General features: G+C 42.0%; 1 protein-coding gene across 1 annotated transcript; it reads right to left on the reverse strand.

Annotated features, from left to right (window-relative positions):
• Positions 1 to 3,724: 3,724 nt before the first annotated feature.
• Positions 3,725 to 7,890, reverse strand: LOC125454513 (secreted phosphoprotein 24-like). Its single transcript, XM_048535394.1, has 9 exons — positions 7,780 to 7,890; positions 7,530 to 7,633; positions 6,968 to 7,096; positions 6,676 to 6,807; positions 6,520 to 6,564; positions 5,881 to 5,925; positions 4,385 to 4,429; positions 4,090 to 4,134; positions 3,725 to 3,956 (listed from the first exon to the last, which is right to left on the reverse strand). Exons 1-9 carry the CDS (start codon positions 7,829 to 7,831, stop codon positions 3,924 to 3,926), a joined length of 630 nt encoding a protein of 209 aa, XP_048391351.1. The 5' UTR covers positions 7,832 to 7,890; the 3' UTR covers positions 3,725 to 3,923.
• Between the last annotated feature and the right edge of the window lie 17,209 nt (positions 7,891 to 25,099).

Here is a 25,099-nt window from a genome sequence, read left to right on the forward strand (position 1 = left end):
GCATTTGACATTGGGTGTAAACCAGAAATTACTACTTTTAGGTCTTATTTTATTTGTCCGGAGTTAATCGACAGTGCAAGGGCATGCAGGGTTTATACTGTCGGGGTCAGGATGAGTGACAGAAATTAAGGAAGGATGTTGCTGGGAACGATGAAAGTGGTAGGGGATTTCCTTCATGGAAGATTGGCGCAAGGGCAGGGATAAAGTGAGTGTGATATATCATGAAAAGTGAAAAATGTCATTGACATTGTTCCAAATTTGCTGCGCATATCTCCAGATGGCTGAGGCTGAACTAATCCGGGTGGGAATCCCGGACCAGGCTGTTATATTCTGCTGTTGTGGCTTCCCCTGTTGGCCCTGGGGGTGCAGGATATCCTGCCTCTGCGCAACTCACCCAGCAGCTCCAATGCCAGCTCCCTGCCCACAAAGCATATCACCAATATTGTGTTCTCTGCTATGTCCAGGACTAATGTCAGGAACTATGCAGGGCAGCTCTGGACTAACTGCCCAGGTATATAATACCCTTTTAAAGCTGACACCATCGCCAGATTTCTGGATATCCAAGCAGTGGCAAATTGTTCTGGTATGGCAAATGAAAGAATGGAGTTAGAATCAGACAAGAAGGGCACCAGAGGAGTGGGGCAGATAGTTATTGAAGCAAGTTTGTGAAGCTGTAGCAAGAAATCTGAGCTCACTGACCTGAACTGACAGTTAACCTAAGGAGTGTAAGATTCAGCTCTCAGAATCTGTTTTATCATCTCGTCTACTTAACTCCCATATTATACTTGTTACGTTGTTATCAATTTGTTACAATTGAGTTAGAAGAGTGAACTGGTTGCTTTCCTTGTCTCACTCTTCTCTTGGAGAAAATAGAGTTTGAATTTAAGAAGGAAGAGGATATTGCCAATTATAATGTACATTATGCATATATATATATAGGACTGTATACAGCTCTACATCAGATCAAAATTTATCCCGATTCCTTAAGTAATAAATACAGAGCTAATGTTTTGCAAGCAAAATTTGCTCTCACAACAAATGTAGATGTTAATGTCAAAAGGTTTAAACAATGCAAAAATAGGCAGCTACACTCCTTGTAAAATAAAATACTCACACACATGAAACCAACAAATTTAGGGAAAAAGAAAACTAGAAACTCTGCAGAACATTATTTTAAATGTACTTTGGCCAAGTACCAGCTACCTCAGTAATAGATAATTGTTCACATCGTCCTAATGTTATTTTGTGGCCAAATTCAACTCGTTCACCAACTACAGGAACTTGGGATTCCATCCTGGCCAGGGGCGGTAGATTCTGGATTTTCCTTTCAGAATTCTTGGATTGCTTTCGTAGGAATCCTCTACGCATGGTGATGAGGGTTTCGGTGAGTTTACAACTCACTAAATTTAGTAACTGGAATTACTAAGGGAAAAAAGACAGAGGGAAAAGGCTATTGCTTCAGAAAAAACCCCCAACTTTTTGGCTGTGTGTGCTCACATCTAATGTTTTTTTCCTTCAAAAACTGAGTCATGTGACCTTTCAATGAAAATATTGTGGATTCAGCGACTCCAGTTGAGTAACATAGGAAACAAACATAGGAACATCGGAGTTAGGAGCAACAGTGGGCAATTCAGCCATTCAAGCCCACCCTGCCGTTTAACATGATCACGCTGATCTCAACTCTACTTTTCTACAAGGTCTCCAATGCCCTTTATCCCATTTTTCATTAGAAGCTTACCCATTTCTTTCTTGAATCTGTTGATTGATTCTGCCTCCCACTCCTAATTCCTAAAATCTCCCAATCCTCAGATTTATTGAATATTAATAAAATACTTATTTTAAACTAATACTAACCTAGACTCTGATCAATCTCTTTTCCCAGGTTTTATAGCCAATAGAATGGCCTAGTGGTATTATCACTGGAATATTAATCCAGAAACCCAGATAATGTTCTGGGGACCTGGGTTTGAATCCCACCACAGCAGATGGTGGAATTTGAATTAAATAAGTATCTGGAATTAAGAATCCAATGATGACCATGAATGGATTGTGGAAAATCCCTTCTGGCCTGTTAAGGAAGGAAGCTGCCATCCTTGCCTGGTCTGGCCTACATGTGATTCCAGGCCCACAGCATAGCGATTGACTTTAAACTGCCTTCTGGGCAATTAGTGATGGGCAGTGAATGCTGCCTGATCAGTGACACCCTCATTCTGTGAATGAATAAAGGAAAAAAACAGGAATGTATGTTCCCTTCGAATTGTTAACTATTTCATTAACTGTCTGCTACTGATTATTTATCTTCATTGAATTACTCTAATATTCTCAGCTATCTTAACCAACACGCCCTTCATAGGCATGAAATTGGCTCTATTTTGGTTTAATTCTCTGATGAATTTATGTACTTTACTCACAAACTCTACAAGAAAAGCTATCTTGATCAAACTTCCCAAAGCATCCTTTACACTAGGATTAGTAATTCATCCATCCCAGATCAAAAATCACTTCTTCCATGATTTGTTTAACAATCTATTATTTTTGGAAACCATTTTATGTGTATAATGTAAAAACATCTGCAAATTATTTGTGACTATTTGATATGTCCAGTCGATATGAAGTTTAAGTTAAAGTCATGATAGTCCTTCGAAACCATAGGACTTGTCTATCATCAGGTGGTGGTTTAACCTGAGGATCACCAGGCCTCAGGCTAGGGGAGAGATTGAGAAGAAGAGTCCTTCATGGTAACATCAGCTATTATAGGAATTTAACCCATGCTGTTAACATTCCTCTGCATCTCAAACCAGGGATCGAGCCAACTGAGCAAACCACATGAAGATTAAAGACCTGCGCAACATTTTCATTGTCTTTGTTACATTTTCCTCTGATTTTTGCAAGTATTATCCAACAGTGTAGCTGCTATTAGGGAGCCTATTATTCCTACTAGTGTTTTCTGCTGCTTGTTATTCCTAACTTTCACCCATACTGATGCTATCTCCTGATCCTTTGAGCCAAGAAATCGTTCCTCTCTCCAATCAATGTGTCAATTTTAATATCAGGGCTAATGTTCCTTTCTAAATTTGTTTATCAGTTTGAAATGTCATTTGCCCTGCAGTATTTAGTTCCCAGAATCTTTCACCATGTAATCTGTCTCCAAAATGGATATTATGTCAGTGGTGCTGCCTGCACCTACATCTAATGGAGTAACGCGCAGGGAATGTGGTAATTTTACAGCTACAGCTGCACTTTAAGTTTTTTTTGGTTTGACTGCAGAGTAGGCACCAGAGAAGATCAATTCCAGATTTGTTTAATGTGTTGTTCAATGGTTTATTCCCCAACATCACTCCAGTTAATCAACTAATAAGGCTCAATTATCAAGTGCAAAGGTTTTAAGAGATTCCAAAAGGCAAGATCCAGTGATATTCACTGTTTGCATCTCCCCAAGGTCAAGACTCCGCACTCACAGATTTAAGAAGCAGCAAACCCCATGATTGAAAAGTCCACACAGTAAGAGAAACAGTCCCACCCGACCACCTTCAGTCATTCAGTTTTAGGTGTGAATCCCCAGCCCACCAGCAGCTTTCAGTTAACTGAGGAAACTGGTCATGGTATGTGATTAGCTAGTTTCAGTTCTGCAATTCTAAACTCCCATCCAGTCAGCGAAATGAGAAACAATATTTGGAGCAACATCAGAAAATATTCTCTTTGCATTTTTATTGTGATCCACAGAATACAAAATAACAAAATACACCAATCGATACAACATTTACAAACTATAGAATCTTCCAGTTACAGTAAAATGTACAATCAGGAACCCCAGGTCCCATCATCCTTATGTTTGAAAAAAAAGTACAATTGATTTGTCTTGTTTGATCAGAATAAGGCCTTGCGTTCACATCAAACTGGGTTTCCAGAATTTTTATTCCTGGTTAGTGACGGGATCTTGAATCATCATGGTATTCCTGGAATGAACAGCAGGAATACAAAAATTATTTTTGAATGGACTGAGTTCAGTCTGAGTTTGGTGTTTTATTGTTAATGTTGATCATAATTGAGAGACAGTTCTCTGGCACAAATTCCCCAGCTTATACTTACATTTGAAGACATATCATGTGATGTTTCTGTTGATTTGCTTTTCACCTGCATTAAAATGTTCAGATTAATCAGTTTATCATCAGGAATCAGTCAGACATTTTGTAGCTAATACTGAGTATATTAAATCATAAATGGGGAAATGTTAACTCTTGATATTTATGGCTCTCTGCGTAAAAGTAAATAAATTTAAAAATACAGAACTGCCTCAGACACTATTGCCATGCAGCTGAACGCAGTCTTCATCGGTTTATTCAAGTTAATAATTATCTGACATAAACTTTCAAATTATACTCACATTGGGAGACTCCTCAACTGATGTTTCTGTTGATTCATTTTTCATCTGGAAAAGAAAGATTTATAACTTATAATTTAAAACTTTGCAGACAATCTTGATCACCTCAAAGTGCCTCATAGCTAAACCTTTAAATACAATCAGGTTATAAACAAAGAACTGATGAAACTTTAGATTCTGCATTGGGGTTCAACGGCTCACACTGAAATTTTCCATTTCAGATCCAAGATATTGAGCCGGATGAATCCCGTAGTGATGAGAAAGCTTGATCAATCAGTGTCAGGAGTTGACTGGTTAGCTTCTTGGTCATTTGCAAGGCTCAACAGTGAACCATCGCCTCTCCAGAAGCTGCTGCCAGTCAGAGACCATCAGTTTTTGCGTCTGAGAGGTTATCGGTGGGGGCCAAGTCCTTTAGGGGTCCACACAGGCGAGAAGGTAAAACTTTTTGCTTCAGTTCTCATGGGGTGGGGTTTGTAAGGAGCGGAATGTCAGGAGGAAATGCACGTAAGGGGCAGGGGTGTTTCAATGGTCACTACCCCTTGCACCATCCCCATCCTCCATCGCTGTTTTTAATTGTCCTCAGATTGTAACAAACGGATACCTCCCCAAACAGGCAGCGGGCCGCTCTGGTTTCCCACTGACAACTTTTCTCACCCACCAGGAAAGCAGCTGATTAGGACGATCATATGTTGAGGCCTTTATTGATTGACCACTTCAAGGCCATATTTGCTGGCAAATTGGGAAGGAACTATGCATCCAGCACTAAATTACTGCGGCAGTGAGATGGGGGCAAGCAAGACTCCATAATGATTCACTCAATGATTTTCTCCAACCACCACATTCTTGCAGGGTTGATAATAGTTTGTCCTCACTGATGGAATGGAGAAATATTCACTCCTATTCTCCTAATCTCAAAACAGCAGTGATAAATCCAGCTCTTGGGACGTGGGGCTGTATTGTTGATGGATAAATTACTGGAAGCCACATTGACCCTTCCACGTAAAGAAATGATGAGGAAATTGTAATCAATGATGCCCTCATGAAACCGTCAGATCGGCATATCGAGTTATTATAGTTCTTGTCAGTGGCATGTATTTTCCGTGAATCGAGAAAATTCTAAAATGTATGAAATAACTAACAGCTACTGGGCATCAATTCAACAAAATCCATAAACAACCCAACAGTAACTAAACATCAGAATCTCCTCAGCCACAGCCTCTGTTTGGGCATTTATTTAATTAAATTATTTAGAGTCTATTGTGATAAACCCAGGTCTCAATGGGCTATAGGCATCAATATTGATCTGATGGTAGCTCAGTTTAGAGTTTGATACAGAATAATGCCAACAGTATGGAATCAATTCCTGCACCAGCTGAGGCAGTTCTTGTGACCACTCTGCTCAACTTGCCCCATGGTATTATCCGTAATTGCCTACCCTCAGTTAATGAGGATGCTCTATGAAGCGAAAGTGAGATAAGCACCTAGTGCAAAATACTTACATCCGGCAAGTCCTCAAGGGATGTTTCTGTTGACATGCTTTTCACCTGGAATAAAATATTTAATTCATATAATTAGCATTTTGCAAATAGTTTTGAATCATGGAATCATTTCCAAAGAAAAGCTTTAAATCACAGAAGATTATAGGTAAGGAGGTGACAATATTTTGAATTTCAGAGTCACAATTCTTTGACTCAAGTGTTGCTGTGGAAAAAACCGTTGCAGTAATAATCAATCCAGTTCTGGGACAATGGAGCTACAATGCTGATGGGTATAATAATGCAGACCATTCTCCATCAACTGGCATTTATTGTGTTGAATCTGCAGGTCCCTTCTAAATCAGACCAGTAGATAATGTATTTTATTGGTGAGAGGTAGTGTTGTCCTAGTGCCAATATATGTATCTGCCCAGTCATGTGGATGTTCAGCTGACATTAACCTCAGAGAAGAACAAATGCTCCCTCTGCATTTGACTTCCCCCTCCCCTACCCCAACATACCCTCTCCCCCAATATCTCAGATGAAAACAAATTAACATCTCATACTCCATTCCAACCTCGTTTCATTCTGGGTTTTATACATTTTTTTGATAATTCTGCACAACAAGAAAATAATCTGACAAAGTTTTAAGTTTCTACTCACATTTGGTGATTCCTCAACTGACGTGGGTTTTGCTTCGGTTTTGACCTGTATTGAAATATTAATATTGAAGTAATTAGCTCAGTAGAACAGTGAGACATGTGAATTTTCAAAATGATAGAAGCCTCATTGTCCTGATGTGTGTAATTGTGTGCTTACCTCAAGACTGTTTTCGTTCAACTCTGATGAGTCACTGTTGCTGTCAACTGTCTTCAATCCTCGACACTGTACATCAATGTCAACAATCTCATCAGCAAAATATGCAACATGGCTTTTGCACAAACCTTTCTCCTGTCAGAACAGAATTGATTAAAATTACAATCAGCACACTTTATAATGTAACTCAATACACACATTGCTTTCTTCAATATAACGTGGAATAAATTGCTCATTCAGGGGTATACCTCTGTACCATGAGTATTTGAGTGTGACAGCACAATTCAGAACTTACTGCAGGCTTTTTGGCACGGAAGTGACAGCTAGGGTCATCGAATTCCAGTCCAGAATTCTTGGAGCAGATGGTTTCTTTCACGGAAAATGTTAAATCCACATTGTACGACAATTTCCCAGTGCGGTGAATCTAATGAGAAGAGAAACGTTTCATTAGTGTCTGACTGCAGCTGGAGTTCTTACTCTGGGTGGATTCACCCATCAGTGTGAGTAAAATAACGCGTTCTGTGGTGTAGATATTCAGTTGGCTGGACGGCTGCTTTGCAAGGGATGGGTGCAATTACTGTCCTGGCTGAGATCGCCATGAATATAGCACCTCCTTGACATCGCCTTTCACCACAAGGCATGTTGACCTTCAGGTTAAGCAACAACCAGTCTCTTCAGTCTAAAGAGAGAGCATGATGTGGTGGTGCCCTAGAGAGCAGCCCGATGTGCTCTGGAACTATGGTGACCTTACATTTACTTTCAATATGACATTCTTCTGCTTTGTAATAATCCGTGTTGCTCTGCACGCAGTAATATTCTTGCAGAGTTTAGAGAGTGAAACAGACTGACACACTTACATCCTTCACTCTTCTCCTGGTTATCCCGCACAGATTGCTGGTCTCAGTGATTCGGTTCAGTTTTAGAACAGACGCTCTCAGAGCATCCTTTGGGCTCGGTTTTCCTGCCAAAAGGAAAAGAAAACTGCACAAAACAGAATTGTCTGGGGTTCTTTAGCGAGTTATTTTACACATTAGTGATATCTCAGTGAGTGAGCCTCATTGCCAATAACTCGTTGCTTGATGAGGTGCTGCTCTCTCTGGTACCTACCTGAGCAGTGGAGAATCTGCACTGCAGCAATGGTGAGGAGGAAGACCTTCATTCTGCCTCTTCTGCGATCGGCTGGCTGCTTTCTCAGAGTAAAGGAGCTGCTTCTCTCTCTTGCTCTGCCCTTTCCTTGCTGAGTTCAGCCTTTATATCTCGTGCCTCAACCACATTCAAACATTGACTCATATTTACACAGCTTTGGTCTTGGGCAGGGAAGGCTCTAGTGCCAAGTGGCTCTAATATAGGCAGAGCATCCGCCCAGTATCATCATTGTGTTTAGATTTGGTGAGATCAGGAATTATTCCTCTGAATGTAAAGTACTTAACTGACAGGGGACAGGATTGATCAGTTGTAAATTGCACAAACTGACGCTCAGATCCCGAGATAATTCACCGAGATAAGCTTCCAACTACATATGTGGGATATTGTCATATAAATTATTTTGTGACGTGCCCTAACTTTACCTCACCTCTGCTCACCTACTGCTCAAACTGAAATTCATCCGTTTCTTTCCTCCAGAATTGACAGCTCCAGCCTAGAGACTTGGCTACATACCTGCTTTTTAATCTCAGTAAACTTGAGGCTACTCAGATATCCGCTGCAGTGTGCCTAAAGAGCACCAAATTCTATTCACCCCTTTGCTCACAAACCTACATTGTCTATCAGTTTCAAAAGTGGTTGGATTTTCAAATTTGGATCCTTGTTTGCAAAGTTTTCTATGGTCTTGCCATGCTTATCTCTATAATCTCCTCCAGCCCCATTATGGTGCAAGATGTCCCATTTTGGAATTAAGTGCTTATGGATGGAGCTGCTCAAGTAAGCTCTGGAATTCTCTCACCACATCTCTCTCTTTCTCTACAATATTTAATTGTTTGACCAAACTTTTGGTTATCTGACCTGATACTTCTTCTTGTGGCTCAGTATCAATTTAAGCCTGTTGTGAAGCACCTTGGCAATTTTATTAACTTAAAGGCAGTGTATATTTATAAAATGATGAATTGTTCCATTGCAGTCCATTGTCTCTCCATGAATTGCACTGGAACGTCTGGGATTGGAGTTTAATATCAAGGCAATATATCACTCAGGAAGAATCTTTAGGTATTAGAGTTTCTCACAGGGTTCAGGCTGGACCTGAGATAAAACATGGATCTCACAGACCATGTTTAGGGCAGGAAATCAAATGGTTTGATGCATTAAATCGGGTGTCATATCATTATCAGCATGCCCATCAACTGCCCACTCATTCTGTCCCAGTGAGGGTACGGTGAAGGCATCAGGTGGATGCCTACCTTTGTCACAATGCAGGACCTTAAGTCAGCAGATAACACTCGTTCATGGTCACATTCCACCATCAGCCAGATTTATTAGTTGCCAGCAGGGCACGTTGTTCAATGTTCAACCTGGCAGGCTCATCACTGTGTACTGCTGGACAGTGGCACATTGGATGCCTGCTTTCTAGCGTCTGCTGCCAGTTGGAGGCCCTTATACCAACAGTTTTTCCTCCAAGCCACCACCGTTCCCTTCACACCCCCACTAATGCCCTCACCACCCTGCTGAGTGTTTCTTCAGATCCCTAAAGGCCGGAGTCAAATATGGATTTGCTCCTCCTTGGCCCAGCTGCAGTACTAGCAGTAACCACTGCTCCCAGGTGTGCTATTGGTATGCAGAGCTGCTGGATTGACTGGCCAGAGACTGTAGGCAATGCTGATGCTGAAGAATCTGAAATAACAAGGTGTAGAGCTGGATGAACACGGCAGGCCGGGCAGCATCAGAGGAGCAGGAAGGTTGATGTTTCAGGTCTGGACTCTTCTTCTCTGAACTGGCCAGCTTGGCTATGAGGTAGAACATTCTCCAGGAGAGGTAGAGAATCATGTCTCCTGATAACTAAAGGTCCATGAGCTGGAAAATTAGAACAGAGAGAATAAGCAAGGTAGAAGTAAGCCTACCTCTGACATTGACATTGGGTTGCGGGGAGATTGACTCAGCATGTGATATTCTGATAAAAAAACTGTAAAAGCCTCCAGCAACATTGAAGTAAACCAGTGTACTCCACCAAACAAATACAAGCTCTTTGCTCAAACAGAACCAACCTGGTTACATTAAAAATAATGGGAACTGCAGATGCTGGAGAATCCAAGATAATAAAGTGTGAAGCTGGATGAACGCAGCAGGCCAGGCAGCATCTCAGGAGCACAAAAGCTGACGTTTCAGGCCTAGAGCCTTCATCAGAGAGGGGGATGGGGAGAGGGAACTGGAATAAATAGGGAGAGAGGGGGAGGCAGACCGAAGATGGAGAGAAAAGAAGATAGGTGGAGAGGAGAGTATAGGTGGGGAGCAAGAGGCGGCGCCGATAGAGTCATCAATGTAACGGAGGAAGAGGTGGGATTTGAGGCCTGTGTAGGTGCGGAAGGGGGACTGTTCCATGTGACCTACAAAGAGGCAGGCGTAGCTTGGGCCCATGCAGGTCCTTATCCCCAGAGGAGCTCGAACAGTTCATCCACTTCACCAACACCTTCCACCCCAACCTCAAGTTCACCTGGGCCAACTCCAACACATCCCTCACCTTCCTGGATCTCTCAGTCTCCATCTCAGGGAACCAGCTAGAAAGTGATGTCCATTTCAAGCCCACCGACTCCCACAGCTACCCAGAATACACCTCCTCCCACCCACCCTCCTGCAAAAATTCCATCCCCTATTCCCAATTCCTCCGCCTCCGCCGCATCTGCTCCCACGATGAGGCATTCCACTCCCGCACATCCCAGATGTCCACGTTCTTCTAGGACAGCAACATCCCCCCCCGTAGTGGTCGAAAACGCCCTTGACTGTGTCTCCCGCACTTCCCGCAACACATCCCTCACACCCCGGCCCGCCACAACCGCCCAAAGAGGATCCCCCTCGTTCTCACACACCACCCCACCAACCTCCAGATACAACGCGTCATCCTCCGACACTTCCGCCATCTACAATCCGACCCCACCACCCAAGACATTTTTCCATCCCCACCCTTGTCTGCCTTCCGGAGAGACCACTCTCTCCGTGACTCCCTTGTTCGCTCCACACTGCCCTCCAACCCCACCACACCCGGCACCTTCCCCTGCAACCACAGGAAGTGCTACACTTGCCCCCACACCTCGCCCCTCACCCCCATCCCAGGCCCCAAGATGACTTTCCATATTAAGCAGAGGTTCACCAGCACATCTGCCAATGTGGTATACTGCATCCATTGTACCCGTTGTGGCTTCCTCCACATTGGACAAACCAAGCAGAAGCTTGGGGACCGCTTTGCAGAACACCTCCACTCGGTTCGCAATAAACAACTGCACCTCCCAGTCGCGAACCATTTTAACTCCCCCTCCCATTCTTTAGACGACATGTCCATTATGGGCCTCCTGCAGTACCACAATGATGCCACCCGAAGGTTGCAGGAACAGCAACTCATATTCCGCTTGGGAACCCTGCAGCCCAATGTTATCAATGTGGACTTCACCAGCTTCAAAATCTCCCTTTCCCCACCACATCCCAAAACCAGCCCAGTTCGTCCCCTCCCCCCACTGCATCCCAAAACCAGCCCAGCCTGTCTCCGCCTCCCTAACCTGTTCTTCCTCTCACCGATCCCTTCCTCCCACCTCAAGCAGCACTTCCATTTCCTACCTACCACCTCATCCCGCCTCCTTGACCTGTCCGTCTTCCCAGGACTGACCTATCCCCTCCCTACCTCCCCACCTATACTCTCCTCTCCACCTATCTTCTTTTCTCTCCATCTTCGGTCTGCCTCCCCCTCTCTCCCTATTTATTCCAGAACCCTCTCCACATCCCCCTCTCTGATGAAGGGCCTAGACCCGAAACGTCAGCTTTTGTGCTCCGGAGATGCTGCTTGGCCTGCTGTGATCATCCAGCTTCACACTTTATCAATCTGGTTACATTGTTGCCTTTCCATATCTCTGTCTTCCTTCTGATTACAACTTATTTCTCACCCATGTTCCATGCCACAGAGAACAACCGAAACTTTTTTAATGGTTAGCTTTTAATTTGAACAAGAGGAAGTTGTGTAAATTGTTATGAAGGGAGTGGTGTGCAAAGCCCAGTGGGATTTCTTGCCATATCCTATCAAACACAAAGCATTACCTGCCTACCGAACACCCAAGGGGTCCTTCATGTCTGATTCAAGGCTCATCTTACCACGCACTAATCCTGGAACAATTCAACATGCAGAAGATGAACTGAAAGGCCAACATCCCTTGTGCCCATACCACCTTTGAAAGCCTGTTGTGCACTCAGACTGTCAATCCAGATCTGCCCTGTACAGTTTCTGAAACACCGAGGCATGTTTGGGGCAGAGACCTGGACTCCGCCCACTTGTTTAACCTGTCTATATCCATTTGCAGAGTCTTTGTGTCATCCTCACCACTTGCATTCCCATCTGCTGAACCATTTTTGTGTCATCCACAGACTAGGCGTCAGCACATTGACTTATGAGCGTAAGAGCACTTGCCGTGTCCTGTGCCCTAATATCTACTGCAAACAATTATGGCCCCAGCACTGGCCATTATGTGGCACTCCATGAGTTGCAGTTTGCCATACCGAAAATGACTCTGTCCCAACTGAGAAAATTCATAATGCTGAAGTACAGATGGATCTGGGAGTGCTAGTCCAGGATTCTCTACATGTTAACTTGCAGGTTGAGTCCACGATTAAGAAAGTGAATGTAATGTTGCCACTTATCTCAAGAGGGTTGGAATGTAAAAGCAGTGATGTGCTTTTGAGACTTTATAAAGCACTAGTTAGGCCCCATTCAGAATACTGTGTCCAATTTTGGGCCCCACACCTCAGGAAGGATATACTGGCACTGGAGCGTGTCCAGCGGAGATTCACAAGGATGATCCCCGGAGTGGTAGGTCTAACATATGGTGAATGGCTGAGGAACCTGGGATTGTATTCATTAGAGTTTAGAAGGTTGAGGGGAGATCTAATAGAAACATACAAGATAATGCATGGCTTAGACAGGGTGGACGCTGGGAAGTTGTTTCCGTTAGGCGGGAGACTAGGACCCGTGGGCACAGCCTTAGAATTAGAGGGGGTAAATTTAAAATGGAAATGAGGAGACATTTCATCAGCTAGAGAGTGGTCAGCCTGTGGAATTCATTGCCACAGAGTGCAGTGGAGACCAGGACATTAAATGTCTTCAAGGCAGAGATTGATAATTTCTTGATCTCGCAAGTAATTAAGGGCTATGGGGAGAGTACGGGTGTGTGGAGTTGAAATGCCCATCAGCCATGATTACATGGCAGAGTGGACTCGATGGGCCGAATGGCCTTACTTACATTCCTGTGTCTTATGGTCAACTCTGTCTTCATTTGGTTAGCCAATCGTCCATCCATGCTAATATCATACCTCCAGCAACATGGGCTGTTATTTTATTAAGTAGCCCAGTATGTGGTACCTTATTGTGTCACTTTTGGAGATATTGTGCCCTGAGATATTGGTTTCCAGTGCCCAATATGGATTTCCCTCAGAGCAAGTGGCAAGCTGAATTTGACAGGTACCCACTCTGACTTCTTTATCGAGAGCTCTCAATGCCAGTTCAGCAAATTTGGTAAATAAGGAAGCTGATTGTCAATGAGGTGAGTTGTGGCATTAATAACATATTTAACAGGCTAAACTCTCATTTATTTGGCAACTTGCTCCTGCCTGGTGAGAGACTTGCCTCACCACTCATTAAAAACATAAAAGTTGCCGCAACTGTTTCCCGATGTTGAATTAGGCTATGCTGGACTTCTCAACTGACCCTGCCACACAAAAAAAGTCCTTCCCATTATCTTTGAATCCTACATTTTTAATTATTTAAGCCTGTTGTTAAAATGACAGCATTTGGTGAATATAAGTTGTTATAGACACACTGTAAAGATCCTACCCAGCTGTGATATCTGGGTGATACAGGTCATTGAGTTGACTCACATTGCTGTGTGTGGATGTAACATCTTCTGGTATTCTGGAGGCTGTGTGTTAACAGTGCCCACTCCTGTGACAGTTTTTTGGCCAAATTCCCTCTCCAACTGTCCCACTGAGACTCTCTATTTGAGTCCTCAGGCCTTTGTGGTTTGTGGAAAACATCTCCCAGTTCCAAGTCACATGCAGTAAACAGCAGGACAGTTTCCGGATTTCTCAGTTGGTAATGAACAGTTTAAAGTTTCAAAAAGATAAAAGCAACATTAACTCAGTAACTTATACATTCACACTGTGACTGGTTAACACTGCACTGTAAATCCCTACCTTATTCCCTGGGCAAATCAGATTTAATTCTTTAATCTGCTCTATTAGAATCACTTCTTAAGAAATCAATCAGTGGTGCAGCTTTTTATACTCACTCAAAGGATGTGGACATATTTGGCAAGGCTAGAAATGTTATTATTGCTCATCTTTACGAAACACCTGATAAAAACCACCCTATGTTCAATATAATCAAATGGTCAGATACGTTAATCTAAGAATGCTTTAGCCCAGTGGTCAAAATGGAGGTGACTTGCATCCTAATTTTGTGTGACTGTAGTTCACAAGCAGCAGCTTTGATCAAAGCTTGATTACTTTATGATTCCAGGTCAATGTAGCATCTGCAGCCTGTGCTGTGTTAGTAAAGGAGCCACAGAGAAAAATTGCTGGAGAGAGCAGATTTCTTTGCAATGTGTCCCTGACAGTAAAGACTATTCAGTCCTATCACACGTAGGAGCTGTACAGAGGGATTTGATTTGGCCTGGGGCCTGTTGACAGTGGTGTAGATATCTGTGGTTAGGCTTCCTGCCTCCTGAGCTGAGTGTAGGCCTTGGGGTTTGTGTGGGTGGGGGAGGAAGAATGGTGGCAAATAGACTAGCGTTTGGGGTAAAGTAACATTCATTTAAGGAAACGACAAATCTCACAGGGAAACAGGTGTCAAAATCTACACAAAAATATTCACGATATTTGGTCAACAATGTAATGAACATCCTGTGACTGTAAAAATTGTCAAAATAGGAACAGTTACAAAATTTGGAAGATCAAGAATCTCATTATTTTAAGAGGAATTTATGAGTCTCCATTTCCTGGCGTTTGTTAAGGTGATTTTTACTTTTAATTTGAAGCTTTTGAAGTGATGCTTGAGCTGATGAAGGCAATGATAGAAGAGCTGTTTAAGAATTCTTCTGGCAGATCCAATAAGCAAGAATAGCTTCAGGAAAACTATTTTGAGAGCAGCATTGAGAAGAGGAGCTTGGTGGTTTTACTTGGTTACAAGCTTAACCAGGCGGAATGGGGTACGTGAGGACACCAGAATATTAGAAGCAGAGTCAGCTCTTTAGTCCCTTAAACTGACATATTGATCAATTATGTCACAGTTGATTAATACAACTGCTCCTTTTCCTCAATTTTAGTGCAAATGCTTTAACGAATTCATCATTTAAGAAGACTATCCTTCTCAATCTTCAAAGTCCTAGTTTTCTATGTAAATATTCAAATGTTCAATTATTCGGCGTTGATTTCATGTGCCTGTAGTAAATCAAAGAGTAAAGACCAGGTAAGAGATAAAGATATTGTTGTGGGATATAATAAGCAGACTGTGACAGGAAAGTATGGTATAGAGTATAAAACTAGCAGTAAATCGACAAATAATGCTACAAATTGTGAAAATAATCAAAAGCCAAAACTACTGTAATGTGTCTGAATATACATGGCTTGTAAAACAATATATATCAATTAATGGTGAAAGTAGAACGAAATAAGTACTATTTGTTAGCCATTACAAAGATATTGCTGCAGGATGGTGTTTACTGGGACATTAGTCTTGAAGGGTACTTGACATTTAGGAAGGACAGGAAGCCACAGAAAGGTGGAAAGATAGTTCTGTTAATTAATGATGGTATTAACTCAATAGAAAGGGATGACTTTGTAGACTTTTGTTCCCACTTTCTGTGGTCTGTTGGGTTTATTTTGGATATCAAAAGCCCAGGACAGTTCCTACACCTAATGGCATATACCCAGTGAAAGTGAAGTACATTACAAAATATACTGGAAAAATCTTACCCATACAATACTTATAATCATGAGCGAACCCTTATCTGTGGACTTGTCTGAAGATCAGATCAGAATAGGTGATCAACCTGCTCTACCTCAACTTCTAGTCAACGATCAATCAACATTTCTTCAGCCAGCGAGTGGTGGGCTTGTGGAATTCATTGCCACGGAGTGCAGTGGAGGCCGGGACGTTGGATGCCTTCAAGGCAGAGATCGACAAATTTTTGATCTCACAAGGAATCAAGGGCTACGGGGAGAGTTCAGGGAAGTGGAGTTGAAATGCCCATCAGCCATGATTTAAATGGCAGAGTGGACTTGATGGGCCGAATGGCCTTACTTCCACTCCTATGTCTTATGGTCTTATGGACATCATCCCCATACTAGCCAATTTTTTGCTGTGAGGCAAGCTATTTTATACTCTTTCCATAAAAAGAAGCTTTACATTCCAGTCTTGACACTATCCATTCTCCAGAAAATGATCAGTTTGACTACAAACAAAAGTCATAAACATGCCAAGTTTTCCATATTTCTTAAATCTATTAACTCACTTGTGTCTCCTTGGAAAGGTGTTTTTCTCTTTTTTTTAATGAACTTAGACATAAACTCAGTTTGTGTTAGCTGTTCACTTTTAAATCAAGCTATAGCACAATTACATGACAATCATAAATAAAATATTGTTAAGCAGTACACAGTATCACGTCTGATTTACTATGTCTGTTTGATGCCAAACTTCTGCTTTTTGAAGTCACTGAAACAGTGCAGTTCATTACTGCTGCATTACAATGTTCCATCTAAACATGCATGCACATTCCCTCAGCCTAACACAAACACTTTAAAAACTCAATCTCTTTAATTAATTTGGTCATCATGAGGTTTCATGTATTTTCTCCTTCTATTTTAATCTAACTTAATTCAACTTGATTTCAGCTAACCCAGCAAATTTTAGGTTAATATCTACAAGTAAGTGCAGGAAACCAGGGAAAGAAGGAGTTTGGGTAAGACAAGAAATGATAATAGCAATATGTCACTTGTGGGTGTGGCGCACAGGGTCCTAAATGGTAACTGCATGGCAGGATGGAGTATAATGAAAGAATTAATGGATATTTTTAGATAAGTACAGCAGTAATCTTGGGGGTTTTAATCTGCATGAAGATTGGAAAGATCAGATGTGTAAAGGCAGTCTAGATGAGAAGTTCTGGTGCGAATCAGAGATGATATTATATACAAAGCCTTGTATTGTGCAATGAGGTTGGATTAGTTATTGTTTTCAGAGTGAAGGTGCCTCCGTTGGCAATTGTAATCAGATGGATTTTACATTCGGTTTGATTAAAGAGTGGGGCCACGACCAGTGTTTAAAACCTACATAAGTGCAATTGTGAGGGGATGAAACAGAGCTAGTTAAAGTGAACTGGAAAATTATTCTCACCAAACGTCAATGGCGATACAGTGTAATGTGAGAGTATATTTCAGAATTTGCAGGATAGATACATTCTAATGAGAAAGTCAAAAATCCAAGGGGAGAACCCACCATCCATAGTGGATTAATACAGTTACAGATTGAATCAAATTTTATTTAAAAATATATACACAAGGACAGTTAGAAGGACAGAGGATTGGAGAGACCTGCATGCTTACCTTCAGCAACTAATGCACAAGGACACCCAGGTCCCACTGCATTCTCCCCTCTCCCAATTTACAGCCATTCAGGTAATAATCTGCCTTCTTTTTCTTGCTTCCGAAGAGAATAGCGTCACATTTACCCATAAAAAAGGATGATAGAAAATTAATAAAGGATGAAACGTCAGAGAGAACACCAGCTAGAAATTTCAAAACAAGTAGCAAGAGTTTCTATGGGTATTTAAAAGGAGTTAACGAAATGAGCATTGGTTCCATAAAATTATGGGGAAATTAATAATGGAATAAACAGAGAAGCCAGATGAAGCAGATAGGTATTTTCTATCACTCCTCTCTAATTTGGGCAAGGAGTCCAATTGCTTGGGGAAATATAAGTGTGACAAAATGTTTCACAGTAGCATGTGAAGACGAGTTAACCAAGAAATAATGTCAAGAACATTTCCAACCTAGCATCTATGACACACAAGCATATTAATGAAGGCCAAATGGTAACTGTAACTTTACAGCTTACAGATCCCAGTCAGCCAGTAGGTGGGGTCAAATTGAGATAAGGCATTGTACACCATCAAAAAAAGCTGAAGCTTTTGTCTCTATCTAAGTGAGAAACCAAAAAGGAATGGACAACATGCACTAAATGCTTTACATTGACTTGTTTTAAATGTCATCCCTCTAAACATCTTACAAGAGACATCCATGCATGATAAGTTAACTAGTTACAATGGGTCTAGCATACTTTGCACTGGCATTATCTGTTTTAATTGGTAGTATAGACTATTGGAATGGATACCCAAAGCCTTATACACAGCTGGGCCAGCAGGTCCAACTATTGCTGGTTTACTAACATACACAGATCTACATATTATTATGGCTCACATTTTGGAGTCATAGAATCATACAACACAGAAACTGACCCTTCGGTCCAACCAGTACATACTAACCATAACTCCAAACTAAAATAATTGCACCTGCCTGCACTTGGCCCATAAACCTCTTAACATTTCTTATTTGTGTTCTTATCTAAACATTTTTTTTCAGTGTTGTAATTGTACCTGCATCCACCACTTCCTCGGGAAGTTCATTCCACACATGAATGACTGTGTAAAAAAATTTCCCTTCATGTCTTTTTTCAACGTTTCTCCTTTCACCTTAAAAATACGCACCCTAATCTTGAAATCTCCCATCCCAGGTAAAAGGCAACTGCTGTTTACCTTATCTATACCCCTCATGACCTTATCAGCATCTATAAGGTCACCCCTCAACTTCCTCCATTCCAGTGGAAAAAATCCCAGCCTATCCAGGCCTGCCTGATAAATCAAACCCGCCATAGAAACTATAGAAGATAGGAGCAGGGGGAGCCATTCAGCCCCTCGAGTCTGCTTTGCCAATCTTCAAGATCATGGATGATCATCCAACTCAAGAGCTTAAACCTGCTTTCTCCCCATTGATCCTATTCACCCCAAGCACTATCTCTAGTGACCTCTCAAATACATTCAATATTTTGGCATCAACTACTTCCTGTGGTAATGAATTCCACAGGTTCACCACTCTTTGGATGAAGAAATGTCTCCTCATCTCCATCCAAAAATGTTTACCCCGAATCTTGGTTCTGGATAAGCCCACCGTGGAGAACATCGTCCTTATATATATCCCAATAGAATTTTATAAGTCTCTATGAGATCGCCCCCATTTGTTTGATCCCTAGCAAAAACACCCTAACCTGCCCAATCTCTCCTCATACATCAGACCAGCCATCCCTGGAATCAGCCTGGTGAACTTTCGCTGCACTTCCTCAAGAGCAAGAGTATCCTTCCTCAGAAAAGGAGACCAAAATTGCACACAATATTCCAGGTGCCGTCTCACCAAGACTCTCTACAACTGCAACAACGCATCTCTGCTCGTGTACTTGAAACCTCTCGCAATGAAGGCCAACATACCATTTGCCTTCTTTGTCACCTGCTGCACCTGCATGCTTACCTTCAGCAATTGATATACAAGGACACCCAGATCCTGCTGCACACTCCCCTCTCCCAATTTATAGCCGTTCAGGTAATAATCTGTTTTCACTATCTTGCTTCCGAAGTGCATAACCTCCCATTTATCCAAATTATACTGCATCTGCCATTGATTTGCCCACTCACCCGACCTGCCCAGATCATGCTGAAGGATTTCTGCATCAAGAACAAAGAACAAAGAAAATTACGGCACAGGAACAGGCTATTCGGCACCCAAGCCTGCACCAATCGAGATCCTTGGTCTAAAACTGTCATCTATTTTCTAAGTGTCTGTATCCCTTTGCTTCCCTGCCCATCTATGTACCTGTCCAGATACATCTTAAAAGACACTTTCGTGTCTGCGCCTACCACCTCCACTGGCAACGCGTTCCAGGCACCCACCACCCTCTGCATAAAGAACTTTCTATGCATATCTCCCCTAAACTTTCCTCCTCTCACTCTGAACACATGACCCCTAGTAATTGAGTCCCCAACTCTGGGGAAAAGCTTCTTGCTATCCACCCTATCTATACCCCTCATGATTTTGTAGACCTCAATCAGGACCCCCCTCAATCTCCGTCTTTCTAATGAAAGTAATCCTAATCTACTCAACCTTTCTTCATAGCTAGCACCCTCCATACCAGGCAATATCCTGGTGAACCTCCTCTGCAGCCTCTCCAAAGATCCACATCCTTTTGATAATGTGGAGATCAGAACTATACGCAGTATTTTAAATGTGGCCGAACCAAAGTCTTATACAACTGTAACATCCTCATCAAGATTCAACCTCCCACCCAACTTGGTATCATCTACAAACTTGGAGATGTTACATTTTGTTCCCTCATCCAAATCATTAACATATGTTATGAATAGCTGGGGCCCCAGCACTGATCTGTGTGGCACCTCATGAGCTGTAGCCTACCAATTTGAAAAGGACCCATTAATTTCTACTCCTTGTTTCCTCTCCGACAACTAGTTTCCTATCCATCGCAATACACTTCCCCAATCCCATGTGCTTTAATCTTGCACATTAACCTCTTACACTGGACTTTGTCAAATGCTTTATGTACGACATCAACTGGCTCCCCCTTGCCAACTCTGCTGGCTACATCTTCATAGAATTCCAACAGATTTGTCAAGCATGGTTTCCCTTTCATAAATCCATGCTGACTTTGTCTGATCCTGCCACTGTTTTCTAAATGGTCTGCTTTAGAATCCTTAACAATGGATTTGAGAATTTTCCCCACTACCGATGTTAGGCTCACTGGTCTATAATTTCCTGTTCTTTCTCTACTTTCCTTATTGAATACTGGAGAGACATTAGCCACCCTCCAATCTGCAGGAACTGTTCCTGAGTCGACAGAATTCTGGAAGATGATCAACAATGCATCCACAATTTCTAGAGTCACTTCCTTAAGTACTCTGGGATCTAGATTATCAGGTCCTGGGGATTTATCAGCCTTCAATCCCAACAACTTTCCCAGCACCATTTCTCTACTAATATTGATCTCCCTCAGTTCTTCTCTCTTGTTAAATTTTGCATCCTGTAACAATTCTGATATCTGATTTGTCTCCTCTTTTGTGAAGACAGAACCAAAGTATGCATTCAGTTTCTCAGCCTTTTTTTATCCCCTATTATACATTCCCCCGTTTCTGTCTGTAGGGGACCTACATTTGTCTTTACCAGTCTCTTCCTCTACATGTACCTATGGAAACCATTCCTGGAAACATCCTGGTACATCTCTTCTGAATCCTCTCGAACTTAATGATATCCATCCTATAACAGGGACACAACGCTCCAGAGAGGCCTCAATAACATCTTGTGCAACCTTAGCATAATGTCCCACCTTCTATACTCAAAGGTCTGAGCAATGAAGGCAAGCATGCTAAATGCCTTCTTAACCGCCCCAGCTATACGTGATGCAATCTTCAAAGAATTATGTTCTACAACACTATCCAAACCCTTACTTTAGTTTTATAAGTCTTGCCTTTGTTTGTTTTACCAAACTACAATACCTCACATTTATCCAGATTAAACTTCATCTGCCACTCTTCAGCCCATTGGCCCAATTGATGAAGACCTACTTGTAAACTTAGACAATCTTCTTCACTGTCCATTATACTACAAATCTTGGTAACAAATTCACCACCTGCAACATCAAGGATTCTAAACTGTGACATCGATCCTATTCTAAAGAAGTATCACATTGGACTCCAAATGTTAATTCTGTTTCTCTCTCCACTGAAGCTACCAGACCTGATGAGTTTCCCTCAGACTTCCTCTGGTGATGTTTTTACATTGATGTCAATCATTTTGGTTGCAACCAAGTTGAGCGGATTCAGCAAATCAAGTAGATGACGACTAGCCTCGACAGCTCAAAATGATTCTCACTGATGGGTGGCCTGAATGCATTCAACAGAATCCTGAGGTTGTGTATTTCATCTGGTCCTTCAGACATGAACCAAGCCTCTCTAGAAATGTAATTTTTGAAGGCAAACGAGTTGGAATTGTGCAAGTTCTACATCAAGACATACTTGCCAATAGAAAGAAAACCAAGAGCTTGACACATGAATCCATCTATTGGCCTGGCGGCCATAAGAATGTCTGTCAGCTAATCAAGTTGCCTGAAGCATGTCAGCTCCATTCATCTCAACAATTAAGAGAAACCTTTATCTAAGACAAGCTTCTTTCTGAGCCATGGTCCAAGGCTATGACTGATATTTTACATGTTCAAGAAATCTACTAATTAACCAATGGTGTACAGGGGAAGGGAGTACGTGCCACCATGTTAAGGGAACAAGAAAGAAGTATAAAATGAGAATTGTTTGTATTGTATTTAGAGTATCATTGACTTTTCTTTTAATCTGAGTCTAAATTTATGGGGATAATTGAACCAGGCCAGGTTTGGGGTGGTCTTTGGCCTCTCCCTGCATTTCACTGGTAGATACTGGAATGAAATTACCATATACCTGAATTCTGCTTATCTCCTGAAAATTATTACCTTTGTAAGGTCGTTCCTATACATAATAATATAGCACACAGAGGAGCAAGTCAAATAGTCAAAGCAGGCAAGAGCAAGACAAAGAACAAGGCATGACTGATAAATTAAACTGCAATTACTTCAAAGCAAGAGGTCTAATAGGTAAGGAAGGACAGGACTTGCAATTTAATGTTCTAGAGAATAGATGCTATAGGAAGGATAGAAAGGGGGGCAAAAGATGAGGGGGAATGGCCTTTTTGGTTAGAGATAATATTACAGCCATACTTCTGGAGGATATTCTTGGGAATACGTCCAGTGAGGTTATTTGGGTAGAACTGAGGAATAGGAAAGGGATGATTGCCTTATTAGAATTGTACTATAGACCCCCCAGTAGTAAGCAGGAAATTATGAAGCAAATTGGTAAGGAGATCTGATATCTGTAAGAATGAAAGGGTTGTAATGGTAATAGATTTTAACTTTCCAAACATAGACTCGGACTGCAATAGTGTTAAGGGCTTGGATGGAGAGGAATTTAAGTGTGCACAAGAAAGCATTCTGATTCAGTATGTGGATGTACCTAATAGAGAAGGTGCAAAACTTGACTTTGTCTTAGGAAATAAGGCCGGGCAGGTGACTGAGGTGTCAGTAGGGGAGCACTTTGGGCCCAGTGACTATAATTCTGTCAGTTCTAAAATAGTTATGGAAAGCAATAGACCTGATCTTAAAGTTAAAGTTCTAAGCTGGAGTAAGGCCAATTTTGATGGTATCAGACAAGAACTTTCAAAAGTCAATTGGGTAGGGTATTTGCAGAAAAAGAGATGGTTGGAAAGTGGGCCCTTTAATAAGAGATAATGGGAGTCCAGAGACAATATGTTCCTGTTAATGTGAAGGGTAAGGCTGGTAGGTGTAGGGAATACTGGTTGACAAGAGGAATTGAGACTCTGATCAAGACAAAGAAAGAGGTGCATGTCAGATGTAGACAGCTCGGATCGAGTGAATCCCTAGAGGAGTATAGAGCAGAAAGAGTATGCTCAAGAGGGAAATCGAGAGAGCAAAAAGGGGACAAGGAATAGCTTTGGTAAATGGGGTTCAGGAGAATCCAAGGAGATTTGACAAATACATTAAGGACAAAAGAGTAACTAGGGAAAGAATAGGGACCCTTAAAGATTAACAAGGCCATCTGTGTGTGGAAATGCAGGAGATGGGTGAGATTAATAAATGAGTATTTTGCATCAGTATTTACTGAGAAGATGGATATGGAAGCTAGAGAACTTGTAGGTATAGATAGCGAAGTCTTGAAAACTGTCCATATTGCAGAGGAGGTGCTGCTGGATGTCCTAAAATGCTCAAAGGTGGATAAATCCCTTGGACCTGTTCAGGTGTATCCCAGAACTTTGTGGCAAGCTAGGGAACTGATTGCTGGGCCCCTTGCTGATTTATTGGTCTCACCCATTGCCACGGTTGAGGTACTGGAAGACTGGAGGTTGGCTAATGTGGTGCCGCAATTTAGGAAAGGTGATAAGGAAAAGATAGGGAACCATAGACTGGTGAGCCTGAGATCAGTCATAGGTAAATTGTTCTAGGGGATTCTGAGGGACAGAATTTGGAAAGGCAAAGACAGATTAGGGATAGTCAACATGGCTCTGTGCATGGGAAATCATGTCTGACTAACTTGATTGAGGTTTTTGAGGTCGTGACAAATATGATTGAAGGCAGAGTGGTAGACGTTGCCTATATGGACTTCAACAAGGTTTGGCAAAGATTTCACATGCTAGACAGGTTAGCAAGGTTTGATCACATGGAGTCCAGGGCAAGTTAGCCATTTGGGTATAGAATTGGCTTGAAGGCAGGAGACAGAGGGTGGTGCTGGAGGGTTGCTTTTAAGACTGGAGGCCTGTGGCCAACAGTATGTCACAAGGGTCGGTCCTGGGACCACTGCTTTTTGTCATTTGTATCAATGATTAGTATGTGAATATAGGAGGAATGGTTAGTAGGTTTGCAGATGACACCGAAATTGGTGGTACAGTGGGCAGTGAAGAAAGTTAGCTAAGACTACACCAGGACCTTGATTAGATGGGCAATGGGCTGAGGGGTGGAAGATGGAGTTTAATTTTGATAAATATGAGATGTTGGATTTTGGAAAGGCAAATCAGGGCTGGGCATACTCATATAATGGTAGGGTCTTGGGGAGTGTTGCTAAACAAAGAGACTTGGGGTGCAGGTTCATAATTTTTTGAAATTGGAGTCACAGGCAGGCAGGTTAATGAAGGAGGCATTTGGAATGCTTGCCCTTATTGGTCGGTACATTGAGTGTAGGTGACGGAATGTCATACTGTGGCTGTATAGGACACTGGTTTAGGCCACTTTTAGAATACTGCATTCAATTCTGGTCTCCTTGCTCTTGGAAAGATGTTGTTAAAGGTGATAGGGTTTGGAAAAGATTTACAAGGATGTTGCTGGTGTTGGGAGGGTTTGAGCTATAGGGAGAGGTTGACCAGGCTAGGGCTATTTTCCTTGGAACATCAGAGGTTTGAGGGGTGACTTTACAGATGTTTATAAAATCATGAGGGGCATGGATAGGGTGAATAGCCTAGGTCTTTTTCCAGGGTAGGGGTGTCGAAAACTACAGGGCATAGGTTTAAGGTGAGAGGGGAAAGATTTAAAAGGGTCACAAAG

This window comes from Stegostoma tigrinum, chromosome 7 (assembly GCF_030684315.1).
Source record: "Stegostoma tigrinum isolate sSteTig4 chromosome 7, sSteTig4.hap1, whole genome shotgun sequence".
Classification (NCBI taxonomy): domain Eukaryota; kingdom Metazoa; phylum Chordata; class Chondrichthyes; order Orectolobiformes; family Stegostomatidae; genus Stegostoma; species Stegostoma tigrinum.

Bases quoted from the DNA above. Each gene is read 5' to 3' on its own strand.
- LOC125454513 (XM_048535394.1), bottom strand. From the start codon at position 7,831: ATGAAGGTCTTCCTCCTCACCATTGCTGCAGTGCAGATTCTCCACTGC. The intron at 6,565-6,675 runs GTAAGCACACAA...ATTTCAATACAG, and splicing joins TGAACGAAAACAGTCTTGAG to GTCAAAACCGAAGCAAAACC. The intron at 3,957-4,089 runs GTAAGTATAAGC...TGTTCATTCCAG, and splicing joins CACATGATATGTCTTCAAAT to GAATACCATGATGATTCAAG.